Source organism: Protopterus annectens, chromosome 17.part0 (genome assembly GCF_019279795.1).
Source record: "Protopterus annectens isolate FY-2018-M chromosome 17.part0, PAN1.0, whole genome shotgun sequence".
Taxonomy (NCBI): domain Eukaryota; kingdom Metazoa; phylum Chordata; order Ceratodontiformes; family Protopteridae; genus Protopterus; species Protopterus annectens.
Genome location: NC_056751.1, coordinates 89,720,792 through 89,746,019, shown reverse-complemented (window position 1 = coordinate 89,746,019; position 25,228 = coordinate 89,720,792). Strand labels below are relative to the sequence as shown.

The window sequence follows — 25,228 nt, the reverse complement described above, 5'->3', positions numbered from 1 at the left end:
TGCCACCCCCATAGTGCCTTTTTTAGGCAAGGCTCAAATGACAAACCTACCTCCCTAGAAAACACAAGTGGAAAAAAACTAAGGGTAATGCTGCTCAATGCCAGAAGTCTAAACCTCAAGATGCACGCCCTCAAAGCCCTCCTCAGTATGGAGAACATCGATGTCTGTGCAGTGACTGAAACCTGGTTCAAGGCTCCTGAGAGCACCCCAGCACTATCAGGTTTTACCTCATATCATGCTTTCCGGCCCCAAAACTTGGACAGAACCACAAAAGGAGGGGAGTATCCATTTTCATCAAAGATACCCACACCTCCAGGTTAGTGGCAATGCACGAAGCATCGGAGACTATCCAGGTGCAACTAACCATAGGCAAAACTGCCTTACAGTTTGTAGCATGCTACGGACCACCCTCTCAAACTCAGGAACCCCACACAGCCTTCCTGAAGACACTGGAGAGTATGAATGTCTCTCCAAATACCATCATTTTGGGAGACTTCAACTACCCAAACATAGACTGGGAACATTACTCAAGCCCCAGCACCCTAGCCCAAAGGTTCTTAGAATTCATAAACTCAAATGCAATGGAACAACTAGTCACCATTCCCACAAGAGGAGACAATATACTAGACCTGATCATCACAAACATGGGGACAAAATGCTCCACACCGGAAGTACATCCCTCTTTGGTAAGATCAGACCATAAATTAATCTCACTGGAAATCCACATCCCGCCCCCACCCCCTGCACAAAAGACCACAGTGAAGAACTTCTCAAAAGCAAACTTCACACTTCTTAAGACTGAAGTGGTATCTTTCAAGGCCCCTGGGCCAGTGGAAACCACAACCCACACTGCTGAATCCTTTGCAAATGCCTTCTATGGGCACCTTCAAGAATGCATGGATCATGCAATCCCAAATAAAACCAAGACCCATTCCCCAAAGGCAGGCGACGGTCTGGTGGACCCCAGCCATAAACAAACTTTACAACAGAAGGAGGAAGCTACTACATGACAGAGCAAAATCCCTAAAAGGAAAGGCATCTCTGATCAGTACTAGCAAAAAACTACGATCACTCATAAAATCATCCAAGGCCATCTTTGAGAGAAAAATCGCAAATGACACAAAAGACAATCACAAGGCCTTCTTTAGCTATGTTAGAAACCTGGGTGGAAACTCCCAGATATGCTCAGAGTTAGTCCAAAATGACACAAAATACACTGAACCCACTGACATTGCCAACATTCTGGCAGACAGGTTCAGTGCAAATTTCTCCTCCCTCCCCAAAAGGAGAAAAAACTATCCCAGCAGAGTGTAGCCTCCCTAACATCTCAGATGCCCAGGTGAGAGCCGCCCTCTCTAAAGCTAAAACACAGCATCAATGGGACCGGATGGTGTCTCGGGCTGTGTGCTACATGAACTCCAAGAGGAACTAAACCCACACATAAGGCTGCTGTTTAATCTTAGCCTTACCACAGGATACGTACCCAAAGAGTGGCGACGGCAACAGTGGTCCCACTTCACAAAGGCGGTGCTTCTACGGACCCTGGAAATTACCACCCCATAAGCCTGACGAGCCTGGTCTGCAAAGCTATGGAGAGGATCATTATGGAACTCATAAACAAAGACATTGGGGACCTACAGACATTGGATCCTACCCAATTTGGCTTTGTCAAGGGCAGATCCTGCCTTTTGAACTTGGTCGACTTTTTTGAAACAGTCACTAAGGCCATTGATGAGGGTAAGGCAGTTCACACAGCCTACCTTGACCTTGCAAAAGCCTTTGACACAATACCCCACTCGGGCATCATAGACAAACTCACCAGCTTAAATGTAAACCCATATGTCACAAGATGGGTTGCAAACTGGCTCAAGGACAGAACCCACAGGGTCAGAGTTGCTGGAGCTATGTCAGACTCTAAGCCAGTCTGGCGGTGTCCCACAGGGCTCAGTCCTGGGACCCCTCTTGTTTGGCATTTATTTTTACGAGGTACAGGCAAACATAGGAGGATTGTGGCTGACAAAGTTCGCAAATGACTGCAAACTAGGAGCCATAATTGATACTCCAGCGGACACAAACATCCTTCAGAGAGGCCTCATAGAAACGGATAATTGGTGCCAGAGCCATGGCCTTAAGCTAAACGCCAAAAAATGTATAGTCATACCCTTTGGGAAAAACAAAGTACCGACAAATTACCACATAGGCGGTAATCCATTAAGTACGGAAGAGGTAATCAGGGACCTAGGGACCCAGGTTGACAGTAACCTCTCTTTTGACTCTCACATTGCCAAAGTGGTTAGGAAGACCTTCTATATTGCCCACCTTATCATGAAGGGTTTCACATCTAGATCAAGAGAGGTCATTGTGCCCCTGTACTCTTCTCTTATCAGGCCAATGATTGAGTACAATGCCCCATTTGGGATGTATCTCACCCGACACCTGCAGCAGTTGAAAAGACCCCAAAAGTTCCTCACCAAGAGGATAAAGGGTCTTAAACATATGTCATATGCTGCCCGACTGAAAAAACTACAGCTCTATTCAGTCGCATACCGCCTACTCAGAGGTGATCTGTGCCTGACGTACAAGGCCATGTCCAATCCTGAATTAACTGACATGCTCCACCTCAGAAAATCCAAATCCATCAGAGCCACGAGAACAAGTGACTTAAACCTCAACACAGAAATAAATAGAACGTGCTGGAGGGACAGATTCATATCCCAGTGGCTCCCTACACTCTGGAACAGAATCCCAGTCCATGTTAGGCAGAGCCCCTCACTGACTCTATTCAAGAGAAATCTCGACGAGTGGATGGGAGATCGTAGGTTTACCCCGTGGGTCATCTCTGTGTCACTACTAGACAGAGGCATAGTAAACTAAACCCTAAAAGGGCGTAGTATTCTCATCCTAAGGGGTGGTGTAAGCCACATACACTCTGGCTAGGCTTATAAATGCCCTAGGGCAGATAGCCTAGTACGAACCTATGAGCCTATGAACCTATATGGGGTGTGGACAAAGGGGATTTTGTAACCCTCGGATATAATCAACCGTACCCATCTGTCTTGAGTGAGAGAAAGCTAGGCTTCTGGGTACAGTGATAATCTTCCCCCGACTGCCTCCGAAGGCGGACAGTCGGGCAGCTCCTCAGGGATGCTGAAAGGGTTTGTCAGAAAGAGTTTCTCTGCTACCCTGATTCTGCGGACCCCCTCTGCCTCTAGGGCGGCATCTATTGTTGTTCCCCCCTCTGCCTCTAGAGGGGAACTGGCCTCGTGCATCAGGCGAGACTCCCTGTGGTTTGCGGAACCACATCTTTCCCCCCTTCTGACCCTTGGGATATGGTCTGGAAGGGGTGGAAAAACGGACTCCCATGGCAGAGAGAGTCTTGCCTTCCTGCTCGCACCTGGTCAAAGTATCCTTCACCTGAGGTCCAAACAAAGCTGAACCGTCAAAGGGGGAATTGGTGAAGGACGCCTTGAAAGGGTCTGCAAAGTTGCAAAGCTGCATCCAGGCGTGACATCGTAAAGCTACACCTGTACCTGTGGCCCTACTCGCCCCATCAGCCACATAGGAGATAGGCCGCATGGAGGAGTTGACTATCGAATTTAGGGTTGCCAACTGGGAGTTCATCTTGTCTCGAAACCCCTCAGCTGTTGGATCCTGTATAGCATCACCCATTTTTGTGAGCAAGTCTCTCTGAAGACGGGTGAAGTGGCACAAGTAGTTCAGTGACCGCATAGCAAAGGTCGCTGAGGAAAACATCCGCTTACCATACCTATCCATAGTCCTAGATTCCTTGTTAGGAGGATGGACAGGTAATGAAGGATCAGCTAATTCCTTTTTAGTGGCTGCGGCCACCACCATGGCATCAACGGGGACGCCCTTAGATAACAATTGTTTTTCCATAGGAGCTGTGATGAATTTAGACGGCCTCCATGGGGTAGGCTCCACCGTATCAGGGGCCGTCCACGCCTTCCTTGCCACCACCTCCATGAGGGGGTCGAAGGGAGGAGACACCCAGGAGGTGGAAGGGTGAGAACCAAATGCCTCAAGGTAAATCGACTCGTCCTCGGAAGGGTTGAGGGTGGACCAGTTCCCCCTCTGTTTAAGGATTTCAAGCATGTCAGAAAAAGAGACATCTTCAGAGGGGGACCGTGGGGACCCTTCCAACTCATCCAAGTCAGTATCCGACGTGATAGACTCAGTGGAGTCGATATGCTTCCTCTTGCATTTTTTCTTCTGAGGGTGTTCCCCTGCCAGATCAGGGAAGGCCTCGGAAGAGGAGGATATTCCCAATGGGGAAACCTGAGGCACTGGGTCTCTACGATCTGGAATGAGAGGGTGGGTAGAGACTACCGCAGGCACTGTAGAGGGAGGAGCTGAGGGAGCCGACCGTGGGGCAGACACAGGGTCTAGCACACTCCTCATGACCTCGAAGGTGCCCCGATCAGGCCGGGCCGAAGATCCCCGCTCCGAAGAGATGAGGACTCCTCCCGGCACCGAGAGGGACGGCTCACGAACTCACCAGTGTCGAAGCTCCGAGAGGGACAACGGGGTCGGACAAGGGTCCGATGCCACTCACCCCCTCGGAGCCGACAAGGGAAGCTCGTCGCCCAGATCCCTCCAAAGAGGAGATCGGAGCTGACGACGGAGCCGAAGGGTGGGGAATCGGCTCCGACGTGCCGACAGTCATGGCTCCCACAAGCTCCGACTCCGAACTCAAAGGAGTCGGAGGAGGAACCGAAGATGGGATGGGTATAGCCACTGACTGTTGAGTAGGGCTATGCAGCATTTGGGCTAGTGCCTGAGACTTTAAAAGTCTACTAACCACCCTCTCTAAGTCATGGTCGGACAGCCTGGAGGACTGAGCGGAATGGGACCTGTGGCTCCGCTCTGACAGAAGTGGGGATCCCGGAGCCGAGTGAATGGAGCCAAGGGACAGGGACCTTGACCTCTTTCTAGTAGATGGCTCCGATACTCCAAGCCATTGTAGTCATGGAACCCTCGGCTCCGGCCGGAGCCGAGGTAACAGATTGAGTCTTAGAAACATCGGCTCCAGCCGGAGCTGATGTCGAAGCAGTTTTGGAGCCTCCGGTCGAAGGCTCTGAAGCTGGAGCCAATGGCCTGGAAGGCTTCGAAGGCTTCCCCGATGAAGACTGGGTCGCGGAGCCTTCAGGCTTTAATAAGCCTCGAAGTATTAACTTGTTCCTGCGCTCCTGCAGGACTCTTGGACTGAATGCATGGCAGACAGAACAAGAGTCCTGCAGGTGCAGATGTCCCAGGCAATATACACAAGAAGTGTGACCGTCTGTCAGAGACATTTTCTGACAGCACGAGTCACACTTCTTGAAGCCTGAGACCTTGGTGTCTTTAGACATCTTAAATCAAAGTGCAAAAAACAGATGCACACACAGATACACCCCTTTAACAAAACTAAGTCAATCACACAGACACAAGAAATAACACTGACTGACTAAGGGAAAATAAGGGTTAGGCCCAAAGGCCTAACAAATTAACAGGACAAAAGAGGGAATAAAATGGGATAAACGGGACCTGGATTAAGCTAAAAGGGATAACAACAACTACACTATTTGAATAAAAAACTAAGGGGTTTTTAGAGAAATTTACCAAGTAAATTAAACTAACCTGCAGAGCCGGTAGAAAAAAGCACCTCGCAGCTAAAGCGGCAAACGAGATCTGGGTAGTTACCGCCTAGCATTGTGGGATATAGGGGAGCCTCGAGCCGGTAAAAATAGCTCTCGAGCTTTAGTATTGACCGAGTCGGAGCCGAGGATCGGCTCTGAACCCATCCAGCAAGAATGAAGGTGAGATTGACAACTTAACATTGTATTTTTAAGTGTTTTTGCAGGAGGCAAGCCTACCACACCCCCTGGACTTATATAAACTATTTACACAGTTGCACCAAGTTGAAAAAAGGAGAAACTCCCACAAAAAGGGAATCATTTCTGGCACAACTTGCCAGCAATTTTTTCCTATGGAGGAACTCCAATTGTTGGCCAGTTAAACCTCGGGCAACTGAAGCTCGAGCATTCAGTCTTTGTCTACCAATAGGGTAAAGAATGTATAGTACTTTGGGCAAAATAACCATTTTGATTAAAATTAACCTATCGTCTATAGAAAAGTATAACTTATTCCATTTATTTATTATTGTTTTAATATGATTTAAAATCTGTTATAATTTATTGCTGTTATTTCTTTACAGCTACGTGTAAGAATAAGCCCTAAATATTTAATGTCTTTACTATCCAATTTAAAATAATATTAGTTTTCATCAAATAACTTAACCTTTTAACTGAAGGATTAGTTTATTCTGATTGAACTTTAGACCTGGTATCAGTTCAAAATATACTGATGAATTGTTTATATTTGTTAGTGAAGAATCAATATTATCTATTGTTAGTAGTTTATCTTTGGCAAATAACTGAATTTTGAAAGTGTATTGATAATTTATTTTAAATACACAAGCAGCAAACAAATAAATCCAAACCAGCCCAGAAGTTGAAAATGTTGAAACACAGGTGCCCAGTAGGAAGGTAGCTAGAATAAAGAAGCTGAACCACAACAAAGTAAAATCTTCTTTTTTAATACAAAATGGTGAGCGCTTCCGCAGTGGTAACCATTGCTTCATCAGACAGTTCATTCAAACAGCAACAACACTTAAATACTTTAATTCATTACTAAAACAACCAATCCTACCACTCAAAGTTAATTAAGCATTCAGCAATCAATTAAATACTATGGTTACGTTTTGCCCTTAGTTAATTGCTGAAGTCAGAAAAACTCTGTTTAAAAACCACATGCACAAAATGTAAAGACAAGAACATGTGGATAAAAATATATAAAATACATAAAAAGTCAATGAATAAATACGCATACTCATGTTCCCCATTTAGTAACTACTTATGTGCAAAGATATAAGCATAAAAATATATATAAATATATATATACAAATATATGTATAAAAGTATAAGCAGTACACACTCAACAACTTAATACATATATTCTGCCTAATAAATGCACATGTTGTCCACCTAGTAAATACATATACTTTAATACATACATCTCAACAAATGCTTGTCTTTAATGATATCTATGCTAGAAGCAGCTCAAGAAATACTGTCATATTGACCCAAAGTCCTGCATGTGTTTATGTGGTCTTCTCTTGTTAAAATAGTATTATTATTTTTTTATTTTATTTTGACCTTCTAGATTTTAGCACTGGCTTCAATGGAACACTATCATTCAAACCCAAACCTCTGTGTGCTCCTAAACGCAAAATCCATTTTACTTCCATATTTTCAGTAGTATTGACTATGTCCCCCATCCTATTGATGACATTCTGAATGTGTAAAACCTGAAACAAAAATATATGGTCATCCCCCTTATCCAATGTATGCTTATCCAAAGCACTATACAGTTGCCCTTTTCTAGTGCACTAAAGGTGATCCCTTATCCGTTCCCTAAGGTGACGGTTAGTTTTGCCAAAATAGAAATGGAAACATGTTGTGCAGTGAGCTACATACACTGCATTCTTAGTATTGCAATCAGCAGAATTCCTTAGCTCCCATAGATGCCCTACTTCAGGGTGATTAAAAATCTTAATTCATCTATATAAATGCACTGTGTACATTTTCCACATCTATGGGTACCATTCACTGTGCTATCCATCAGAGCAGGTGTCCTTGGATAGCAAAGCTGCTGTTTCAGATTTTTCTTATTTCTAAATGCAAAATGTGGTTGTCCACCCACTATGTTGGTAGTATCCTCATCTACTAACAACATATGCCAATTTTGTCATATGATGGTTTCAAACTTTTTCACATCTCTTGTATATGGTAAAACCATTGGAATGCATGGTAATACACTATATCTAAGCACATAAGTAGATACTAAATGGGGAGCATGAGTATATGTATTTATTCATTGACTTTTTATGTATTTTATTTATATTTATCCAGTGAGTGGTAGGATTGGTTGCTTTAGTACTGAATTAAAGTATTTAAGTGTTGTTGCTGTTTGAATGAACTGTCTGATGAAGCAATGGTTACCATTGCAAAACAGCTCACCATTTTGTATTAAAAAAGAAGATTTTACTTTGTCATGGTTCAACTTCTTTATTCCAGCTACCTTCCTACTGGGCACCGTGTTTCAACATTTATTTTAAATGTTATTATATTGCTTTTAATTTTATGTAATTAGCAGGATGATTCATAGCCAAAGCAAATAATAAAGGAGATAAGGGCAACCTTATTTCATGGTTTTGCATATCTTTACTGACTGAGAAATTTGAAAAAATCTCAGATTAATACAGGAGAATAAATTCTGATAATGATTAATTAGAGATGTAATATTACTTGGAAACCTATATATTTTTACTTTCTGGTACTTATTTAAGCAAGACCAATTTACTAAATCAAAGGCTTTATTTAGATCAATGATAATTAGAGACAGCTCTTGTTTATTCTTATTAATGTAATTAATTAAAGTAATTATTTATTTGATGTTATCCTGTGTTGCCTTATTTAACATAAAGCTAGTCTGATCTTCCTCTATTAATGTATGTAATATATGTTTAACTTACTGCCACAGACTGACATAAAAATGTTGCAATCAACATTCAATAATTATACAGGTCTAACAAAGCATAAAGATGATCTTTATCCTATTTTAATAATGGAGAAATTACTGTACATTTCCATGACAGAGGTATGTTACATTTGTTAACTGTTATGAATACTTTCTGTAAAAGAGCTAAAATATTTTGAGGTAATAATTCTTATAATATGGAAATGTTGCCATGGTTACCTGGAGCTTCGTTTTCCTTCAGCCTTTTAATTTGCTCATTAATTTCTGTTACAAAAACAGTATTTTTCTTGATTGCTCCAAAATATTTTTGTATACTATTATTTAGAAAGGCATTACTTTTATCTGCATTATTATTTTCATGGTGTCTTGAAGACAATTCAGAATTTCTTCCACATCCTAATGTTTCCTATTATTACCAGGGATAGATATACTAATTCCACGGTGGTGCAGCAGTAGGGTTGTTGCCTCACAGCAAGAGGTTCTACCATTCGATTCTCAGCTGGAGTGTGTGGAGTCTGCATGTCCACCCCGCAGTTGGGTGGGCATTCGAAAGACATGCGTAAATGGGCGTGCCTTCGATGAAGGTTGAACGTCGAGCTGGCACCTCATGAAAATCTACTGCCAATCATTAGCGGACCGGAGTACCGCTGTGGCGACCCCTAACCGGGAAAAGCCGAAAGACAACAACCAGGGATAGATATACTGTTGACACATTTAGTTCTTGCTGTTATTTTGGATATAAAAGCTAATTTATGAAAGCCTTTAGAAGTCACAGAATAAAAATATAATTTGACCTTTTCTTTACTAATGGAAACTCTATGTTGTACAATCTTCTGAAACTCAGCATTCAGTTTTTTTCTGATAATGTCTTTTCCTTTTTTTTTTATCCTTTTAATTTTTTTTTTATTTCAATTCCAATAACTCTTTATTCCATTGCTTTCACTGGTTGTAATGCCAAGTTGAGTCATTGCTATATAAATATGTTTTTCATTGAGTCCCATAAAATCACATTACTAACCATCACTATTAAAGTGTAAGAACTGTTGTATTTCTGGGTGGCCACGGTGGTGCAGTGATTAGAGTTGCCGCCTCACAGCAAGAGGTTCTCCGATTCGATTCTCGGCTGGGGTGCCTTCCGTGCGGAGTCTGCATGTCCTCCCTGTGGTCACGTGGGTTTCCTCTGGGTTCTCCGGTTTCCTCCCACATCCCAAAGACATGCTGTAGGTGGATTGGACACTCTAAATTGGCCCTAGGTGTGAGTGCGTGCATGTGTGTGCCTTCTGTAGAAGGTTGGCCGCCGGGCTGGCAACTCGACACCATAAAACTCCACTGCTAATCATGAGTGGACAGGTGATTCGCTGTGGCGACCCCTAACCGGGAAAAGCCGAAAGAAGAAGAAGAAGAAGAACCACACTTCCAAATCTGATAACTTTGATAAATAAGGTGGCATCTACTAAATGAAGTACAGTTTCATGCTTATAATTACTGTATAAGCAATTTTGTTGTGATCTGATAAAGGACATGCTATCGCCTTTACATTTCGAGTCATTTGAAATATATGAAATTAAATATATACTCTAGTATAGCTACAGTCGAGCAAAAGGGGCAAGTGCCCTGGGCTCAAAATGTTATAGGATGCAATCCAATTGGCCATCTATCATCCTGATCGCCCTAAGTGCAATACTGTCTTTTAAAAGCCGTATTGCATTTGCAGTTAAACCTCAGCTTGTCTAACTGTATCAATTGCTTGCTACATTGCAGCAAGCAGTTTGCTACAGTTTAAATAAAAAAATAACTAAAACCTGAGTGCTTTAGTGCTCCAAGCAGAATACAAACTGTTGCAACTGCTTGCTACAGTTTAAATGTAATTTTATAAACTAAAACCTGAGCACCACAGGCCTCCATGTAAGGTATAAACTGTAGAAATTCCTTGCTACATTTGTAGCAAACAGGTTGCTACAGTTTAACAGAAAAAAAAAATGTTATGCTTTTATTATTGTTTCTTTGTTTCCTACAATGTGAGGAAGGAAGGAATATTGGAGGCAGGGCACAGAAACAGGATCTGAATGGCCACAGCAGGAGGGAGGGGGGTCCTGTGTCTGGCCACCTGGTGGGTGTGGGTGTGCCAGTAAAAGGAAAAGGCTTTTGTTTTTTTTTTTTTTTTGCTCTTCACTTGAAGAGCTTGGGGGGGGGGACTACTTAATAGTTCATTATAATATATATTCATTGTTATATTTCACACACACACACACACACACACACACACACACACACACACACACACACACACACACGCACTCACAAATTACTTTAACTTCTTCTTTCGGCTTTTCCTGGTTAGGGGTCGCCACAGCGGATCACCTGTTTCCATTTCTTCCTGTCCTCTGCATCTTGCTCTGTCACACCAACCACCTGCATGTCCTCTCTAACTACATCCATAAACCACCTTATCTTAGATATTCCTCTTACCTGGCAGCTTCATCCTTGGCATCCTTTTCCCAATATACCCAGCATCCCACTTTAACAAATATATAAAATCCATGTAAATTTGTGTGTGTGTGTGTGTGTGCGTGTGCATACATATATATATATATATATATATATATATATATATATATATATATAGGATCTATATTATATCGCACGCTCAGAAGAGAAAATGACACATAATCGACCCCATGTAAGCGAAAGCTTACAACGTCAAAACTTCAGAACAGCAACTTTTTTTCCAAGGGAAAAAAATCGCTGTTACGAAAAAAAACTGTAAAACATTACATAATGTGGGGGGCCTTGCCCCCCCATACCCCGTGACGTGGGAGGCTGTGGCCCCACACCCCACACTTTAATATACCAACTCTGAGATCATACTACAGTGCCTAAAAGGCAAAGAAGCGAAAGCGGCCAAACAAATTCCCAGGGAAAGAATTTGCTGAAAAGCCGCATTGCTATTTTGCCTTTTCGTGCATTTCAGTTCGACAGATGCATTCGACAACCTGCGTCTGCGACAGCATAATAGGGAGCCTATATATATATATATATATATATATATATATATATATATATATATATAAAATATATATATATGCACACACACACACACACACACATATGTATATATATATATATATATATATATATATATATATATATATATATATATATATATATATATATATAGATATAGATAGATATATACACAGATAGATATAGATATAGTTGGTTCAGCTGTTTTAGTCATGGGATGCTTCAGTGATGGGCAGGTTTTTATGGCACAAATGGTCATTGGTGAATTACACAAATTATGTTGTAGCTGACGTTGAGGACATTAAATATAGTACAACTTGATGTATTTCACTTGCTTCACTGTTCGATGACCAGAGTTAATATATTTAAGCTTTATTTTGTTTGCAGGCCAGAAGCATTATGATCATAAATGTAAACATATTGTTTACATCTGCAATCATGTGTCATTTTTTTGTTTTGTTTTAGTTGCTCTTGATCGATGATGAAATTGCATGACATTTTCTGATAGTTCCCACATCTCTATATATACAGATAGATAGATACAGATATAGATATATCCTTGAGAAAAAAAGAGAGATAATCTTCACTGAGTAATACCTAAAACCTCCTGTAGTGCAGTCCCATGGGATACATGCAAATGACCCCTAAGGACATACTACTGCTACAGGTTTATGGCTTCTGTATGTACTTTTTAAGTCTTTATGCATAGACCCATGTAGCTGTTTTATTGACAATCTTTTTTTTTTGTTTCATGGTATTGTGAATGCATTGAATAAATAAATTACAGGAAGACATTAGCACAACTCTGCACTTTCTCTAGTTCAGTTTTAAATATAGTATTTCAGTCATAAATTTCCTAGATATCGAAGTATTATATTGAAAGCAAACATGTTGGTTTGGTTTGATTTTAATTTGTTTTAAATCAAAACTATATAGGAAGCCTACTTTGGAAACAATTATATTCACCCTCAGAGTGTGCACTTTGAAGAAATACTATAAAATGAAGCAGTTTGGTTAGCTAGACTAATTTCAAGTGACTTGATTTTTAAGATAGAGTCAGACAACTGAAAATATTGTTTGAAGAAAGTGGTTACAATAAGAGATTCAGAAAAGTGATGTAGCTTCCAAAAGGGCTAACCTATTCCCCCCCATCTTGACAAGCAATATGTCCACTGTTCATAGGTTGGTACTAGGCTATCGACCCTAGGGCCTATACAAGCCTAGCCATAACAATTCCCTGGCTATTTCTTCCCACAATATTTGCTTCCCTGGACCCCTGTCTAGCAAGGTTACTGACGTGATCCCCGGAGTGAATTTCCTATCTCCCATCCAATCGTCAAGGTTCCTTTTGAAGAGGGCAAGAGGTGCTCTGCTTGACATGTATGGGCAGTCTATTCCAAAGTCTGGGGAGTCTCTGGGTCAGGAACCTATCCCTCCAGCATGTTTTGTTCATTGTGATGACAAGGTTTAGATCCTTGGAGCGTGTGTCTCTGAGGGATTGGGATTTCTTTAAGTGTAGCATGTCCAACAGCTCTGGGTTTGACATGGCCTTGTATGTTAAGCAGAAATCGCCTCTAAGCAGATGATATACGACAGAGTATAGCTGGAGTTTTTTTAGATGGTCAGCATAGGACATCTGCTTTAGGCCTGTGATTCTTTTAGTTAGGTATTTCTGTGGCCTTTCCAGTTGTTGCAGATGTCTTGAGAGGTGCATACCAAACGGGGCGTTATATTCTATAATGGGTCTAATGAGGGATGAGTACAGTGGGACAATGACCTCCTTTTTTCTGGATGAAAAGCCCTTAGTGATGAGGTGTGCAAAATAGAAGGATTTCCTGACTGTAGTGGTGATGTAGTTATCGAAGGTGAGACCACTGTCCACCTATGTCTCTAAGTCTCTTATTACACTTTCGGTGTTTAGTGTACTGCCACCTATGTGGTAATTCATGGGTACATGTTTTTTCCCAAAGGGGAAAACTATACATTTCATGGCACTGAGCTTGAGCCCATGGCTCTGGCACCAAGCATCTGTTTCTGCAAGGCCCTTTTGTAGAATATCGACATCATTTGGGGATTCAATAATGGCTCCCAGTTTGCAGTCATCTGCAAACTTTGTTAGCCAGAGTCCCTTAGTGTTGACCTGTACTTCAGAGAAGTAGATGCCAAACAAGAGCAGTCCCAGGATTAAACCCTGAGGTACTCCACTTGTCACTTGTCTGGAGCTGGATTTTGAGTTAGCTACTATTACAGTGTGGGTTCTGTCAGTAATCCAGCTGGCAACCCATCAAGTGACGTAGGGATTAATGCCCAGTTTAGTAAGTTTATCTATGATTCCAGAGTGGGGGATGGTGTCGAAGGCCTTGGCAAGGTCCAGATAGGCTGTGTGGACTGCCTTACCCCTGTCCACAGCTCTGGAGACTGATTTGAAGAAGTCAATCAGGTTCAGGAGACAAGATCAGCCCTTCACAAACCCAAACTGGGTGGAATCCAATGTTTGAAGATTGCCAATGTCTTTGTTTAAAAGTTCCATGATAATACGTTCCATCGCCTTGCAGATCAGGCTCGTCAAACTGATGGGGAGGTAGATCCCAGGATCTAAGGTGGACCTCCCCTTGTGGAGTGGGATAGCTGTAGCTGTGCGCCACTCAGTGGCACAAAGCCTGAGGTGAGGCTATGATTAAACATGACACTTAGGTGAGGTGCCAGTTCATTTTGTAGTTCATGTAGTACACAGCCCAGTCATCTGGTCCCATGGATGCTGTATTCTTAGCTTTGGTTTGAGTGCATTTTTTACCTGTGTGGCCGTTATTACCGGAATTTGGCAATCTTTCAGTATTGAGATGGGCCCTTTAAGGGGTGAGAGGGGGGGGTGAAATTGTTATCGACTCGATCTGCCAGGATATTGGCAATATCCTTGGGATCAGTATATTTAATGCCATGCTGCTGTAGCTCAGAGCAGACCTGAGCATTGCCATTTAGATTCTTGACATAGTTATAGAATGCCTTGTGGTTGTCTTTGGAATCTTTGGCAATTTTATTTTCCTAACTAGCTTTGGAGGATTTTATGAGGGATCTCAGCTTCTTACTGAGGCTGGTAAGGGAGTTTTTTGCATCCTGGGATTTTCCTCTTTTCTGCAACAGTTTCTTCCTTTTGTTGTAAAGTTTGTTTATGGCAGGGGACCACCAGATTGGCTTCCTTTTTTTGGAGGACAGCATCTTGGTTCTATCTGGGATGGCATGATTCATGCATGAGTGGATGTGCTCGTACAATGCCTTAGTGTAGGACTCAGCAGTTGAACTTTCAGTTCCCATCTGCATGGGTGTCATGAAGTTTGTGACTTCTGACTTGAGTAGCATGAAGTTGGCTTTGGAGAAATTTTTTATGGAGGGATGTGGATGTCAAGGGTGATTAGCTTATGGTCAGACCTGACCAACGAGGGGGTGACCATAGTTGTGGAGCATCGATTTCCCATGTTGGTAAGGACCAGGTCTAGGATATTGGAGCCCCTGATGGGACTATGGATTAGCTGATCCAGGGCGTTGGAATTTATGCATTCCAAGAACCGTTGGGCAAAGGTGTTGGTACACGAGTAGTTTTGCCAGTTAATGGCAGGGTAGTTGAAATTACCCAGTATTAGGGTGTTTGGTTGTATCTTAATATTTTCCAGTATGTTTAGAAAGATGTAGTGAGAATCTTGGGGCATGGTGGGGGATGTGTAGCAAGCTACAATTTGGATTGCAGTCTTACCTAGTGTTAGTTGCACCTGGAGAATTTCAGATGCATTGTGTTGGGCAACTAGCCCGGTGGTGAGAACATCCTTGTTGAATATGGACACTCCGCCATCTTTAGTGTTTTGGTCCTGGTTTGGTGGCCAAAAAACATGGTAAAAGTTGTACCTTGGTATTGCAGGGGTGCTTTCTGGAGCCTTGAACCAGGTCTCAGTTACTGCATAGATATCTATGTTCTCCATTTTTAGGAGTGCCTTGAGAAAGTGCATTTTGAGGTTTAGACTTCTAGCATTGAGTAGCATTGCATTCAGATTTTGCATGCTTGTACCTGTTATGGTGGTGGTTTTGTCCTTTGAACTTTGTCTAAAAAAGGCACTATAGTGGTGGCAGGTGCTTTAGCCAGTAACCAGAATCCCAGGGGTGACAGGTGCAGACCATCTCTGGCAAAACACCGTGGTCTGTCGATCATGTCATCCCAGGCAGACAGATACTGGATCCCCTTTGACTGACACCAGAAGCTTAGCCAATTGTTGAAGTCAATCATTTTGTCCTTATACTGTGGTATAATTCTGGGCAAAGGCAGGATGCTACTCAGGGCTAGGGTCATACCTGCCTGGGCCACATGATCCGAGAGCTCATCCATGTCTCTTTTCATGTAGTGCAGGGAGGTACGTATCAAGTTATTCACTCCAACATGGACAATGACAGAGTCATATTTGTACTTGTTGTGGAGTGACTTGAGTGCATGCATTATGTGGTGGATCCTGGCACCCAACAGGCAGCTGACTGTAATTTTCTCCTTGTTCAGCCTGGTTAGTGGTATATCAGTGTGCCTAACTATAGAGCTACCTATGACTAAAGTGTTTGGTACATTGTCTTGCCTTAAGGGCTGTTGTTGGGTGGCACACTGGTGTTATGAGTGATGTGACACTTTGGTTGTGATTGGTGTTTGTCTGTGTTTCAGCTTCGAAGGTCCTTGTTGCTTGGGCAGGTTACTGTTAAGGGCCTCTACATATGAGGGTTTAGTGTTGCTATGTGAGGGTGTTGGTGGTGTGGGTTTAGAAGGGCTATGTGTTGCTTGAGGTGTAGTGCAGGTGTTAACCTTCTCCTCTTGACTGTCTAGTACAGTCTTGGGTGGAGAGAGCTTTGCTTCCAGTTTGGCTATGTAAGTGCATCTCTTGCAGGTTGTAGTGTTGGGTGGTAGGAGGAGAGGGTTGTCTGTGTACATGAGGGAATTGCTGAATTTCCCCAGTATGCCCAGATTCACTAGGTGGACAGGAGAAATCACTGGAAGCTGACCCTTGGACATGCCTAGTTTGGTGCTTTTTTGCGAAGTACAAGAGTTGTTTTCCTTTACCTTAGCAAGGTACTTTGCAATTACAGGCTGTTTAGTGCCTGTGATTAATTTCTCCTTATCTTATTAACAAGGAGAGTTGAGTGCTTGCATCAGTTTAAGGCTTCCTAGTGCTTTCCAGCAGGTTTTAGAGCATGTTCTAGTCACAGGGATGCTTAAAGGAAGGATAAAAAATGGTTTATCCTAAACACTGCAGTGTGCACTAGAGGAGTAGATGTGAAAGTAGGTAACTTAAGATTTAGCTGTCTAAAAAGTTAAGTTTTAGTGGAGAGTCACTATTTTAAAACAGCAAGATAGACTGAAAGGGGGTGGTCACTTTTGTATTCTGGTACTATGGAATACAGTAGGATGGCCAATAAATTTAAATAGTTAAAGGGGAGTGATTTCACAAAATGATACTTTTGCACTTACTCACACAAGTCAATAAAAGCAGAGAGGAAATGAGATATATGGTCAAATTAACATAAGGGGCAGGCAACTAGAAAGACTGTTGTTTGAGATCACACCAGTTACCAGGTGGGAGGGTGAGGAAAAACATTTCTGCCTGACTCACAAAAGACAGAGCTGTGGTCTCTTTTCAAGTTTTAATATGCAGTTAAAAGCAGAATACAAGTAAAACACAAGGTCATGAAAACAAATCACAGTATTCAAAATAGAAAAAGGCAATAAAGTAATACAAAATAGAACACATAAAAAGCAAACTAACCTTTCCCTCACAGCAAAGTGTAACAAAGTCTGGGTCCAGATCAATATACACTTGCTTTTCCTACAGCTTACATAAGAGCTGATTAAAATGGAAAATGTATTTGAGACATGATGACACCTTTAAAATGTTGAGCTTTTCTCCTACCTTTACTGGTAAGAAAGTTAGTAATTGATGTGTGATAGATGGTGCAGAGGGGTAAAGCTGCGATCTGCAGTTCATGTGGTACAGGGTTTGATTCTCTCAGCCCTTACTTGTCTGTGGAGTGATCTTGAGCAAGTCATGTAACCAGATATTGCTCCCAGGTTGCTCCTGAAAAGGGACTGTGTGTCCAGTGAGTCTGCCTGGTTATTAGATGAGTATTGTTATCATTATTATCTAAAGAATGTGTCTAGTAATCATTAGTACTTAATGGTACCACTTACACTGATCCCCTGGTTATTAGATGAGTATTGTTATCATTATTATCTAAATAATGTGTCTAGTAATCATTAGTACTTAATGGTACCACTTACACTGATCCCCTGGTTATTAGATGAGTATTGTTATCATTATTATCTAAAGAATGTGTCTAGTAATCATTAGTACTTAATGGTACCACTTACACTGATCCCCTGGTTATTAGATGAGTATTGCTATCATTATTATCTAAAGAATGTGTCTAGTAATCATTAGTACTTAATGGTACCACTTACACTGATCCCTGGTTATTAGATGAGTATTGTTATCATTATTATCTAAAGAATGTGTCTAGTAATCATTAGTACTTAATGGTACCACTTACACTGATCCCCTGGTTATTAGATGAGTATTGTTATCATTATTATCTAAAGAATGTGTCTAGTAATCATTAGTACTTAATGGTACCACTTACACTGATCCTGGTTATTACATGAGTATTGTTATCATTATTATCTAAAGAATGTGTCTAGTAATCATTAGTACTTAATGGTACCACTTACACTGATCCCCTGGTTATTAGATGAGTATTGTTATCATTATTATCTAAAGAATGTGTCTAGTAATCATTAGTACTTAATGGTACCACTTACACTGATCCCCTGGTTATTAGATGAGTATTGTTATCATTATTATCTAAAGAATGTGTCTAGTAATCATTAGTACTTAATGGTACCACTTACACTGATCCCCTGGTTATTAGATGAGTATTGTTATCATTATTATCTAAATAATGTGTCTAGTAATCATTAGTACTTAATGGTACCACTTACACTGATCCCCTGGTTATTAGATGAGTATTGTTATCATTATTATCTAAAGAATGTGTCTAGTAATCATTAGTACTTAATGGTACCACTTACACTGATCCCCTGGTTATTAGATGAGTATTATTATCATTATTATCTAAAGAATGTGTCTAGTAATCATTAGTACTTAATGGTACCACTTACACTGATCCCCTGGTTATTAGATGAGTATTGTTATCATTATTATCTAAATAATGTGTCTAGTAATCATTAGTACTTAATGGTACCACTTACACTGATCCTGTTGACTTAGCCAACCTCTTAGCAGATAGGTTCAGCACAAACATCACCCCCTATCCCCCCAAAGGTCCATTCGCCATCCCTGATACTTGTCCCACACCTCACATCTCTGCAGATCAAGTGTTAAAGGCACTATCCAAGGCAAAGAACACAGCTTCCATAGGACACGATAGTATCCCAGGCTGTATTCTGCACCATCTCCAGCAAGAACTAGCTTCGCCGTTAAGCACTCAAAGTCATGGCCATAAGTTAAACTCAGAAAAATGTATTATCATACCATTTGGCAAAAACATGGCCCCTACTGATTACCACACCAATGGCAGCCCCCTAATCACACAACCTGTGGTGAGAGACTTGGGTACTCAGGTTGACACCGATCTCACATTTGACCATCATGTAGCGGCAGTGGTCAGAAAAGTATTTTTCTTGGTTCATCTCATAAGTAAAGGGATTGCATCCGGAAAAAAATTAGGTTATTACCTCTCTGGACTCCTCCCTTATTAGGCCAATAATTAAGTACAACGCTCCATTGGTATGCACCTTTCCAAACACCAGCACCAACTGGAAAGGCCACAGAAATACCTCACAAAGAGAATCCATGGCCTCCAACACCTGTCCTATGCGGACAAGCTCAAATCACTCTCACTCTACTTGGTATTGTACAGATTGCTCAGAGGTGATCTGTGTTTCATCTACAAGGCAATATTGAACCCTGCCCTACTAAAGATGCTCCATATCCGCAAGTCTAACTCCTCGCTCATTACCTGCTTGACAGCCCTAAATCTAATATGTGATATCAACAAAACCTGATGGAGAGACGGGTTTGTCTCCCAGCAGCTGTCCCGTCTCTGGAATAGACAGAGTACCACACTAACCCTCTTCAAGCGCAACCTTGATGAGTGGATGGAAAACCGCAAAATTGTCCCAGGGGTTCCAATTGTGTCCCTCATTGGCAGGGGTGACAGGTGCTGAATGAGGTTTCTTTTTTAGGGATAAACTCTTGGTTAGGCTTGTAAGTGCCCCAGGGCCATTAGCCTTGTAACTTTCTATAATCCTGTGAATCAACTAGCATCGTTACAGTAAAGATAATGAGACCTACAAATGTGGGTTCTGTAAGTGGTTTACGTTTATTTAGGACAGACAAATTTTGGGCTTAGAGCATGTGAATATCACTATATATGGCAAAGGCAGAACTACTTATAACTGTACTTATGTGGTAAACTGTGCTGTATGTAGCTTGTGTGACACATTCTATGCTGGGAAACTGACAGGAAACGTAGTCTTAGAATTAGTTATCATTATTATGCAATTAAGGCCAAACAGCAAAAGCGATGCTTTGTTTCAACATACAACTGTGAGTACTTGCTTTAAAATCTGTTTATTCTTCGTGTTGGAAATGCTGGTTATTGAAACAGGGATGATGATTTCAATAATTATCCTGAAGACAATGAACCGATGGCAAATTAGGTTGGATTTTAAAAGAAATGCTGTGTTTAAATGGTCATCTTAATTTGAAATTCATATCTGAAATCCTAGCTCACTGGGAGTGTTAGCTTTTAAGTTTCTTGGGTATGACCAATAATATGTTGTGCTAATTAAAGTACATATCTTCCATAAAAATTATCAAGATGTTCATATATTTCAACATTATAGTTGTTTTTAGTATACCTTATACCTTACTGGATACTGTTTCTGAGTGGTAGACATTTAACACATGACTATATGCTTTATGTAAATAATGGTATGTGGCTTTAATCACTTCAATTCTTATGAAGTTATTCAGATAAAAGCACTTGACTAAAGGTAAGAGTAATAAAATATCTTCAAACACAAGAGGGCCGTCTCTAGACTAGTGTTTTAGGATTTGTAACTGGGCTTGAATTATTGAGTCTGGACATGTCAAAATTCAATCAAACCAATAAATATGCTTTCAGGTTTTCTTTAATATTTTCTTGATGTGCTGAATGCTTCTTTAACTATGCTGATTGGAAGGTCTCAGTGTATGTGGGATTGGATGAGATGGGTTTTATTTAGATGGAGGTGTATCTCTTTTGATATAATTCTATCTGGAGTGCCACACTGTGTGTTTTTATGACCCAGTTTTGTGGTGCTTATTCATACCAGTCCATGACCTGAAATGGCCAAAGTTACCTCACATTTCAAGAATTGCAGCACAATTTTTTTCCATTTGTTATAAACATTATAACTGCTGAAATATGAGAAAAACGTATAGCCACAAGTAAGTGAGAGTAAACTTAAGTCATTTCTGGTGGCACCTCATCAAGACGTTATCTGAGTTAAGTTTCCAGGAGGCTCTAGATGTTACCTGCAGGTCTGTCTGAGAACAGGATTCTGCTCTACTTCACAGGAGTTTGGGCTCTAAGTGCAGTGTAAATGACTGCTGCCACAACTTGGGCAGAAAACAGATAGTGCACGTGGGCTGCAAGTAGCAAGCGGTCATGGTGGTGCAGCGGTCAGCGTTGCTGCCTCACAGCAAAAGGTTCTCCAGTTTGATTCTCGGCTGGGGTGCCTTCTGTGTGGAGTCTGCATGTACTCCCTGTGGTCACGTGGGTTTCCCCCGGGTGCTCCGGTTTCCTCCCACATCCCAAAGAGATGCAGTAGGTGGACCGAACACTCTAAATTGGCCCTAGGTGTGAGTATGTGCATGTGTGTGCCTTCTGTGGAAGGTTGGGCGCCGGGCTGAGAACTCGACACCGTAAAACTCCACTGCCAATCATGAGCGGACAGGTGATCCGCTGTGGCGACACTGAACCGGGAAAAGAAGAAGAAGAAGATTTAAGCTAGAAAAATAAGACAGATGGTCTGTCTAGTCATAATAATAATAATAATTATGTTGTTGTTGCTGTTGTCATTATAAAGCTACATAGTACACAAAACAAATCCATACCCACTATTATTAAGAGCATGGAAATGTTTTGAATACCATGTAGTTTTATAAGAAAAATTAATCTGTGAAATACCATTCAAGTCAGGTGCATGGAACCCTAACTGTTAAACTACATATTCAGCCCAGTCAGTATTCAGCGCAATTATGCACTCTACTGCAAAATCTTAGATGTAGAGTTGCTCTTGTCAGTAACATAGTGTAGTGGCAGTAGTCAGCTTAAGAAGGCATTTGCTAAATATAAAACAAAGGAAAGCCTATTTTCTGTTCAAATACTGATGCATACCTCATTATGGTACCTCGATATAGAGAAGGAGTTTTATTTATTATATCTGTGGTTGTCAAAAGTCACTCAAATAAATCACAATTGTTAAATCAAAAAAAAAAAAGACATGCTATATTAGTCATAATTATCCAAAGTGGTGGATATACTTTCTTGGATATTACTGTCTCATATGGAATATAACACCTTGGCATAACTGATTTAATAGCTTACACATCTGAAATGTGAGAAAAAAATCATTTGAGGGAAATTGGATACCTTAGAAGGACAGAACTGCAACTAAGCAATGTATCATTCAACTCAGCAAAAAACTAACAATAACCTAATTCATTAACATGGGTACAAGTAACATGTTGAAGTTTTAATGCTTGATCTTCTCCCTTTATGATGTCTGACTAGTAAATGAGGTACGAGTGTAAATATTCAGAAATACAAGCTACAACTCTTCATCCTCTCATTAATCCATTACTTGTTTCTGAATTCATTTGTACTCAGCAGTAATATCCTCTCATTAATCCATTACTTTTTTCTGAATTAATTTGTATTCAGCAGTAATAATGGTCCAGTCACTATTCCTCCTAGGATGATATAATAAACAGGCATTCATTTTTGATAAAGTAGTCCATATCTTGTTTGTTTAAATTCCTAATGCACTGTGTGACTAACATTGTGTTAAATTCATTGCTAAAAAACATTTTTTTATCATTTTCCTGTTGTAGATTACCCAGTAATTAATGCTTTTATGAAAAGCATGCCACAGTCTTGACTTAAACCTATTATTTAAATGATATGCTTAACCAGAGAGCTTCATTTAAATAAAATGATCAACTCCCCTGAAATTATCACATGGTCATGAAAATCCCTGGTACTTTTGCCACTTCAATAGGGTGGAAGGATAAAGTCCTAACTATGGCCAAGTTGACCCATGATTGCTTAGAGACTTGGCTATTGACAGAGTGGTAAGTAGATTTGGGCATGCCTGTCCCAGGTGGGAGGGATAGTTCAAAGAGGGAAGTTGCAGGGAAGTAGGTGGGACACATAAATACCCCTCAGATGGCTGCAAAGATCGCTGAGCCCCCGGGATGTCCTTATGATCCACAACCAGCTGCAGCAGTATTGGAGTATGTCTGGGGGAAGTAGGAGTTAAAGTTGGTAGACCTGGTGAGGATATGGGGTACTGGAGACTGAGACAGTTACATGATGTCCCACAAGGGACCAGAAAAAACATTACAAGAAAAAAATACCTGATGCTCTGAAGATTTAGGTCACTGAAAAACATATCTGCATCGAATTAAAGGCCATCCATTTAAAGCACATGATGGGTGTACTCTGCTGAAAGATTCCTCTACAAGCACTTAAAGACCACTGTCTCAAAGCCAAGGATTTGAGCATCTTGTAGCTTGTACAGGCTGCCTCTCACACTTGGACTTCAGAATGGGTTTGGGTAAGTACGTGCCACATCATAACTGAACACATTATTTGAATTTAGCTGTGGCAACAATCAGGAAGGGAAATTAGGTTTAGGAAACAAGAGGTGTATGTTAGTAATAGGGAATGAGAGTGAAGTTTTAGGGTTAGGTAGTAGGAAGGGAGTTTTAGGATTAGGGAGCTGGAGAGGTGTTTTAGGGTTAGGAGATGGATAGACATTTTAGAGTTAGTTTGCAGGGAGTGAATTTAGAGTTAGATAGTGGGTGGGGAGTTTAGTATTAGTAAGTGAGAAGGAAGCTTTAGATTTAGGGAATAGAGTTTTTTGTTAGGGGTTGATAAGGGAAATTAGGTCTATGGATGGAGAGTTCAGTTTTAGGTTTAGAGAGTGACTGACAATTTTATGTTTAGGGAAGAGGAAGTGGAATTTTAGGGTTAGGGAGCAAGGGCACAGATTAAGAAGTGGGTGGGAGTTTTAGGGTTAGAGTTGGGGATCTTTTGGGGCAAACCAGTTTAATAGGGTTGGATGTTGGGAGGGCTAAGCAGTTAAGTAAGATCAGGCTAGTGGGAGTTAGAGAACTTGCCTTCTCTAGCAAGTGGGAGCAAAGTCTATTACGACCTATTACTACTATGTGAGCACTTGTAGTGGATCCCTGCAGAAATTATACAGTCTTTACATTTTCTATGTAACAGTTTTCTTTGGCTAAAGTATAAAATCTCCTTTCCATTCCCTCCATTTTTTTTTAAATACTTATTCAGACACTTAATACGGTTTGGCATGTAACTCACATGTGTTTTTCAGCTTTATTTGTGCGACTTGTGCTGTTAGTTTTCTGCATTTAGGATTCTTAATGTCACTGTGAACTGCTTAACTTTTTAATTTTATCTGTGAAATTGTACAGCATTATGTAATGTATTCTTCCTCCCTTTGTTTGATACACATTTGAAAATATTTGGATTTTTGCATTTTTTTTTCACATATTAAAAAGATGTGCTCTACGCACTATGTGGTATTTTAAAACTTAATTATCAATGTATTTTTAGTGCCTAAGACTCACCGATGTGAATGGTCTCTTGAGCGACGAAGCCATTTTGTCACTATTTGTTCAACTCTGTACGATTTGCGAGTCTGGAATAAATTTGACTCTGGCTCTTCCATTTACCTATAACAAAGGAAAATTAAAGTGTTTAGAACACAGCACTAAAGCAGAAATATAAACATTTTGTTATTACACTACGAGTAAAAATGTATTCTATTAAAATTAACATTTCAGATTTAGTTGGACTCCTAGACATATCCATAACAGTAGCAATTCTCTATCATGAGGTATGTTCTAATATGCAGGGCAACTTGAAATCACTTTTCTGATATGGCACTTTAGACAAGACTCTGATACTCTCTTATGATTTTAATATAAAATCAAATTGTGTTTCAAAGTAAGTGCTGAAAACAAAATAGTAACATGAAATAAAACACTTGTACAATAGTTGTTAACACACAAATCACTTTACCACAATGAAAATAAAACAGCGTTACTCAAGCCACCAAAAGTATCAGAAAAAATTGTAACGCCAGCAACCACTTCACTGAATTCTGCAATAATTCTTATAAAAAAGCTTTTACTGAGCACAGAAACTAAATCGATTAAGTACTTTCGTCCATCCCGTAGACTTCATCAGAATCAATTAAATTGCAGAC

The 25,228-nt window shown here is 40.7% G+C and overlaps 1 protein-coding gene across 1 annotated transcript in view; it reads right to left on the bottom strand.

Moving 5' to 3' along the window:
• The window catches only part of FRMPD1 (FERM and PDZ domain containing 1), a 998,362-nt gene extending 973,674 nt beyond the window's left edge, over positions 1–24,688 (bottom strand). Inside the window, exon 1 of the mRNA XM_044059294.1 lies at positions 24,588–24,688. Within this exon, the coding sequence (XP_043915229.1) occupies positions 24,588–24,688 (101 nt within the window). The remainder of the gene's footprint in view (positions 1–24,587) is intronic.
• Positions 24,689–25,228: the final 540 nt, after the last annotated feature.